This window comes from Bactrocera oleae, chromosome 6 (genome assembly GCF_042242935.1).
Source record: "Bactrocera oleae isolate idBacOlea1 chromosome 6, idBacOlea1, whole genome shotgun sequence".
NCBI classification, from domain to species: domain Eukaryota; kingdom Metazoa; phylum Arthropoda; class Insecta; order Diptera; family Tephritidae; genus Bactrocera; species Bactrocera oleae.
Window position 1 is genome coordinate 777,454 of NC_091540.1, and position 7,608 is coordinate 785,061.

The 7,608-nt window shown below is 39.5% G+C and overlaps 2 protein-coding genes across 2 annotated transcripts; one reads left to right on the top strand and one right to left on the bottom strand.

Moving 5' to 3' along the window:
- Positions 1 to 247: 247 nt before the first annotated feature.
- Alp10 (Alkaline phosphatase 10) lies at positions 248 to 4,838 on the bottom strand. The gene is made up of 3 exons (XM_014237379.3): positions 4,667 to 4,838; positions 1,551 to 2,710; positions 248 to 745 (listed from the first exon to the last, which is right to left on the bottom strand). The coding sequence occupies exons 1-3, from the start codon at positions 4,734 to 4,736 to the stop codon at positions 341 to 343; spliced, it is 1,635 nt and encodes a 544-aa protein (XP_014092854.3). The 5' UTR covers positions 4,737 to 4,838; the 3' UTR covers positions 248 to 340.
- Positions 4,839 to 4,875: 37 nt separating this feature from the next.
- LOC106619337 (membrane-bound alkaline phosphatase) lies at positions 4,876 to 7,397 on the top strand. The gene is made up of 2 exons (XM_014237380.3): positions 4,876 to 6,709; positions 6,902 to 7,397. The coding sequence occupies exons 1-2, from the start codon at positions 5,426 to 5,428 to the stop codon at positions 7,229 to 7,231; spliced, it is 1,614 nt and encodes a 537-aa protein (XP_014092855.2). The 5' UTR covers positions 4,876 to 5,425; the 3' UTR covers positions 7,232 to 7,397.
- Positions 7,398 to 7,608: the final 211 nt, after the last annotated feature.

The window sequence follows — 7,608 nt, forward strand, 5'->3', positions numbered from 1 at the left end:
ATACCGTTATAAAGTGGCGAAGAAAAAGTTTACCCCCGAAGCATTGGCCAAACTAACGATAAACACTTGAAACTTTATTAAATTCGTTGTATTTACTTAGGATCAGTTCGGTAGTACGATAACCACATAAGTTGCATGCTACAAGCACAGGTAAATAAACGTGCCACACACACATATACTCGCACACACCTACACTAAACATCTCCGGCCCACTTGAATTTTTTGGACGAAATAAAACGACTTCGAGTACTCTTACTGGTACGAACTTGCATGCTGCACTTGATTGCACCAAAATTTATTTAAATGAAACTATTTGTTGGAAATTTTCTTACAACCAACGCTATTCTTTGCTTTCCTCCATTGTTTCGTCGGCTGCATTAACGTTATTTGCTGTTTTAACGATTTTTGCCGCTATAGCAGACTTTGCGAAAGGACCAATATCGGCTGCATACGCCATTAGCGCGGGTATATTTGTCTGTTCGTAATTTCCCGAAAAGTAGTGGGCGTATGGACCGGAAGCAAAGACGCCCACATCATCACCACCATGTGTTTCCGAGTCCAGCGGTACGGTGGCCATATATCGATACTTCGGATCATCCAAATCAGCGTCGCTCAAATTGCGACGACCTTTCTTCGTGGAGTAGGTCTTTGAGTAACCGGGCCCATTGGCATAGGAGAGTATGGTATATGGTAAGTTGTCATCGGCAACCATGGGCGCGAGACCGAAGATGTTAGAACCGCGTGTCTTTAAGAAAAAGCATACAAAGTTGTAGAAAAAAGCTAGTTAAGATGAATCTGAATTTTAGGTACTCTATAATTTAACAGATTAGCAAGAATTTAAATTATTCTAAAATGTGAAAAGCTGTATCTTCAGACAAGGCATCGGCCTTCTAAACTTCTATTTTTCGAGGTAAACTGGTATAGGTAGCAAGTTGTGGACTGAATCCACTAGTTATTAAACTGGACCTAGTCAAATATAAAAGGATCTTTCTTACATCGATTAACAGACGTTCCTAGATTTTTGGGGCTGAAGCGAATCCATATATAATAGAATAGCGAAAATATTGACCGATGGCATCCAACAATAGTCCGTTTGCAATTCAGTTGGGTCCACTTATATTGTACCTATAGCTGCTAGGTAAAAAATCATTAACTTGGTCCTTGCAGGTTTCGCATATTTAAGAATGCCGTTATAAAGAAGATGGGTTTCAATACTGGTCATTTTACGGCTTGAGTGAACTCTATGTTCTCAAGGAGTTTGAATGAAGGATCCCAATGATAGGCTGAGCCTCGCTTACTTTTCATATGTTAATGTGTTTATTTATCAAGTTGATCCGACAATCAGAATACTGAATGGATTTTCACTCCACTTACTGCTTGCGCAGATGAATAAGAGAACGGAATTCCTGTCTAAATCAAGTCATTTTGTCATTCTGAATATTTTGTTATATAATACATAACTCTACATGTAGCTTTATTATTTTAAGGCGTTATAAACGACTGTTAATTTTTATACCCAGCGCAATAAGTTAAGAGAAAAAACCACTTACCGGATAACCGTTAATTGTCATGGTATGCGAATGATCTGACGTTACCACAATCAATGTGTCTTCTTCACTTGTCATTTCGCGCGCCAATTCGACGGCGCGCGCAAACTCCGCCGTATCCTCGATTGAGCGATGTGCACGCGTGCTATGATGTGCCATATCGATACGTGCGCCTTCGACAAATAAGAAGTAACCCTTATCATTTTTACTCAATAGCTGTATGGCCGCCTCGGTCATTTCACTCAACGATGGCACTATCTCTGTTAAGCCCTCACGCTTCAAATCCCCATGGTACGGACAATGGGATGAGCTAAAAAGACCCAGCAAATACTCAGTTTCATTGAGGTCCACATTCTGCAGACCCTCCTTATTCCATACATATGCCGCGCTTGCGCCTTGTTCATATTTATCCGCTAGCCACTCTTCAGTCAAATTTCGACCATCGCTACGTTTGCCCTCGATACCCTCTTCATCGAGTTCCTCCTCATCGATAAAATTACGCCGTCCACCACCCATAATTACACGCAAGTTCTTACCAACTGGCCATTTAACTAGTTGACTTGCAATGTCCACATTGTGCTCTGCGCCAGAAACACAACCACTAGACTTGATCTTTGAATCAGTCTCCCAGTCACGGTTTGCAGTATGCGCATAAACACCAGCCGGCGAAGCGTGTGTGACACGCGCTGTTGTCACCAAACCCGACCACTTGTCAGCGTCTTGCGCCCATTTCGCAATACTTTCGGTATGTGTACGCGTATCGATAGCCGCTTCGCAATCGTTTTTCGGTACTTCAGCTGTAACACCGATCGTGCCGTAATTAGCCTTAACGCCCGACAGGTAAGCTGTTGCCGTACAGGCAGAGTCTGGTACAAGCTTGTTGACTGAGTAAGTTTTGGAGAGACCTGTGTAGGGGAATTGTTCGAACGAGACTTGTTCGGAGCTATCACCGAGGAAAGCACGTGTAGCGGTTATAGTATGCACCGACATGCCATCGCCAAGAAAGAGTATGATATTTTTAGCACGATTCGTGTTAAGCCGCGATGACTGCTCTAGTTTGTCGGCGAGTATGTTTTGTGCTTTATCTACCCAATATTCGGTTGTTTGCTCTTCGATGGCTCGTGCGGTTTTCACGGAGCGTGGGGTAAGTACTCGTGCATGATCTGTAAGTTGACATATAGACTGAATAACTATATAAAGTGTACACAAATTTCCAGAAAATTACTGACTGCAGGAAAATTGTTAGAGGGGTCTCTTTTGGTAGACCCTGCGATAAGGTGTGATGGGATGGAAACATTTCACATTATCTGCCAAGAAATTTTTCGTTTTTTAGGTTTGTAAAGATCAAACAAGACTACAAAGAATGATATTGAACGATTAAGTTCCTTGGAGTGCTTTGAGGCAGAAAAGCTTTTTGAACTTTTCAACCTTTTGGCGCTTTTGAGCTATTTTCTATACATCAAAAAATAATAATAATTAAAAGAATCAATCAAAAATAAGTCTTATAAATCGAATCGAGTAGTCACAACCGCAATGAGCACCTAATTTAAGTAAGTTCAAGTACTTCTTTTCAACAACTACACTAAAAGTCAATGTTGATATGACTAATATATATAGTCCATAGTCTATATTAGTTATCATTGTCTCAACAAATCGTCAAAACATTTCTAAGCTTTTAGCCGTTTGAAACATTTCGATTTATATTATCTTTCGATTGGCAATCTAATCGTTTAATATCTACTATATATGTTGCAATCAGTGCAATTTATTGGTTTATAGTGATTTTGTTTTGACCACGGATTTTAAGATTTTTTATGGCATTTCATGTGCAATTTATTAGCTGATAAGTAAGTGTATTTTATTGCCAGGGTTTTGATTGATTTCATAATTATTGAAGGATTATGAATAATATTGGACTGTACTAAAAATCGTGTTGATTATACCATTGTTTGAACCAAGAAGTTTCTAACCAATTGTTTGCCTAGAAACAAACAAATACTCACTTAGGTAATGAAGTATAGAATTTTATCAGCTTTTGAACCGAAAGCCAGATATTTTTATGGATAAGAAACCATTATGAGGGCAAAGAACTCTTGGCAATAATTGAGTCGCACATAAACTTAAAAAAATTTTTGTGAGAAATTATTGATCTGTTTCTACAGGTCGGGTGCATGAATTTTTAGTATACAATTTTTTACCTAGTCTCTAAGATGTATACTAAAATCAGAAGCTGTTTTAGTTATTTATTTAACATGTAGAGACAAAATGACAAGTTTTCACTGAAATTAAAAAATATCTCTACTTGTGGAGACTTCATTAATTTCTGGCTGCTTTTAAGCTAAAAAGTGCTAAGCATTTTTGAAATACTATTTTAACGTTAAAACGAAAAAAAACCACAAACCAAATTCGACACTTTTATAGAGTTGTAAAAAAATCTTATATAACAACAAATGTTTACTGTTATAAAGCTTAAAACTTTAAAATTTAAATTTTCGTATATAATAATAACTCTCCATTTTTCGGAAAGTTGTCGAAACAATCATCGTTAAGCATAATATCATAAAATAATGATAAAATTTTAATTATGGTTAATTTTAATAACTTTCATTGATACAAGCACAATTATGCATTAGCTTGTCTGGCGCACGTCTAAAAACGACTGTGTAACACTATAAACACAATGTGAATAAGTATAAACTCCGCTATTGCCATCTCAGTTTAAACAAACTGGCTTCCCAGCTTGTATGAAAGCTAAGCGCAGCAGTTCAAGTTCAATGAAGTGCATTTGCAATTGCCAATACATAATATACAACAAGAACTCGTCTCAAAGCTGGATTTCGCATAACACGCTCTACTTTATAGTCTACGTGCTTGTTTAAGCGACGAAAATACCATTTCGGCAAAAGCGATTAATTACCTATTTCGTATTTTGTTTAACCTCATTTATACTATTTACTTTTTAATCAGATGCGTGCTATGAAAACCTCATCCAAGATATGCGAGTTTCAGCACAAACACAGTAGACTAAGAGAGACCTTTCACTTTCATGTGTTGACAATTTTCACGTCATTTGCTTTCTTTGACATAAAACATTTTTATTATAAATTCTGTTTACTTACATTCGTCGGCGAATGATACACTTGCGAAGCAGACCAAAAGGTCCAATAGAAACCAATGAAGATTGTACATGCTTTAAACACGACGCTTGTTAGACAAAAAGAAGTGAGTTTTACTGAACTGAAGTGAAACGAACGTCACCTGCAAGCGAATGCTACTGTTGACTTTTTTGCAAAGTGACGCAGTTTTTATTCGAAATTAAGAGTGTAAACAAAAACAAAGAAGCGCAAAGAACTCTAAATGGCTAAAATGAATGCTTAAATAAATCTAAATGCGGCGATAAGTATCAACAACACTTAGCGCTTCAAACGGTTTCACAGTTACTAGGCGTGAGCTACATGAGAGAAGTAGTGAGATAGTGAGAAAAGAGAGTTGCTTGCATGGAGTGTAAGTTGAAAGTCAAAAATGAGCGCCAAGAATATAAACTCGAAAATTTTTGAAAACACGTAAGGCAAGCTTCTTATTTATTGCCGACAACAACGATTCCGAAAATCGCTTAGACACTACGACGACTGTAGTGTATTTCGTAAGCGTCACTAACCGACCTATATAAATACGTGACTCACGTGCGAGTTCTACAGGTTTCTACTGCATTAGTAATCTAATCAAGTCTAATTGCCGAACAATAACGCGCCGATATCCCAATCGCAGCCAATCCGCAGAAGGCATCGCTACATTCAACGCTATATGCAAATTTCGACCGATTATATATAGCAAACGTAACGTTATCGGAGAACGTCGCCTATAAAAGACGCACCCGCATGCACTCCACAATAGTCTGCATAAAAATGTCGGCACTAACACAAAAATTGTCGCAGCTCATAGCATTGCTGCTATTGGTGGACACGCTCTCGAACTACAATACTGCCGAAGCTGGGTTCATGGGCGCTTGCGATCTGACAGCAGAAAATGATGACTGCATGGAAAGCGCTATGCACCCGGATTTTCCGACGAAACGCATGCATACCAGCAAAGCATATACCGAACCAGAGTTTACTAGCGACTTTTGGCTGGAGCTAAGTAAGAAATTCGTGCGCCAGCAAGCGTCTGCGCAGCGCAATAAGCGTGTAGCTAAGAATGTTATACTCTTTATTGGCGATGGCATGGGTTTGACGACGTTTGCAGCGGCGCGCAATCTGCTCGGCGGCCCCGAGAAACAACTGTCGTTTGAGAAATTTCCATTCACGGGCTTCTCGAAGACTTACTCAGTGAATACAATGGTTCCGGATTCGGCGGTGACATCCACCGCTTACTTGTGCGGCGTTAAGGGTAATCACGGCACGATCGGTGTTAATGGCTGCGTTGAACGCACCAATTGCGCGGGTATGTCCGATATAGATAATCACGTGCATTCGATTGCAAAGTGGGCGTTGGACGCTGGTAAATCTGCCGGTCTCGTGACAACAACACGCGTTACGCACGCTTCACCGGCGGGTGTGTACGCGCATGTAGCGGATCGTGAGTGGGAGAACGATGCAGTGTTGGCGGATGATTGTGGCGCCGGTTCGGGTCTAGCGGATATTGCCCAACAACTGATCCACGGTGAGGTTGGCAAGCAGCTGAAGGTGATCTTCGGCGGTGGTAAGCGCGAGTTTTTGGACAAGCAGTTCTTTGAAAAGGGCAAACGCCAGGATGGACGCAATTTGATTGAGGAATACCTGCAACAGTCTTCGGATAATGCTTATGTGGAGACACGTGACGAGTTGTTCAATTTGAATTTGAATTCTTACAAACGTGTGTTGGGTCTGTTCCAGCGCTCGCATTTGGAATATCACTTGGACGCGGAGAACACGCAACCGACATTGAAGGAAATGACCGTGCGCGCCATTGAGATGCTACAAAAAGAACATAAGGGTTTCTTTCTTTTCGTCGAAGGCGGTCGTATTGATACCGCGCATCATTCAAATATGGCGGAATATGCTTTGGATGAGACTGTGGAGTTCTCAAAGGCAATCGAAGCAGCGCGTAAATTGACTTCGGAGGAGGATACGCTCATTGTTGTTACCGCTGATCATTCGCACAGTTTCAGTTATGCTGGTTATCAGGTGTGTATAGCAAGATAGTAAAACTGAGAGAAAAGCTACGAGTATGTGTTGAGTATAGCATACGAGAGTAGATAAGAAAGTCAATGTGTAGTGTTTTAACTCTGATAAGCCGAAATACTTTACAGTCAGATTGAATTAAGCACCAAGTATAAATATAATTAAATACATTAATATCCTCTCTATTTTTATTAGGATCGCGATAGCGATATTTTCGATGTCGCATCATCTGAAGCTACCGATGACCTACCCTACCTAACGCTGAGTTATGCCAATGGTCCCGGTTTCAAGGATTACTACAATACGAAGAAATATAAGCGTCGTAATCCAGAAAAAGTGCGCCCTGATGTTGACACTTTCCCCGCCACAGCACCTTTGGAGAGCGCAACGCATGGTGGTGAAGATGTGGCCGTTTTTGCTTCCGGTCCGTGGTCACATCTTTTTACAGGTGTTTATGAGCAGAATACTATACCACATATGATGGCTTATGCGGCGTGCGTGGGCGACGGTTTGAAGGCATGCTAAATGAATTTGTGTGATTTAATTTGGTTGGGAAAGCAAAAAAGTGAAAGCTAACAAACACTTATTAAAAATTAATTAACGGAGAATGTAAAATAATAACCATAAGTTGTTGTCATGTTGGAAAACAAGTGCCGTGTTATCTACTAATAAAATGTCTTTATGCAATTAATTGTTTCAGTTCTAATTCTCTTAATGCATATATGTATTTTATAAGTTACGATTATACTAACAAATCATAACCCTAAATAGATATTTATGAGCAAATTTAATGACAAATAAGCTGTAAATTTAAAAAAATATTTTCATAAATATGCTAATTATAGTTTTTGACACTTAAAATCAACAATTTATGAATTCTCCACTTTTTGGAGAGTTTTCAA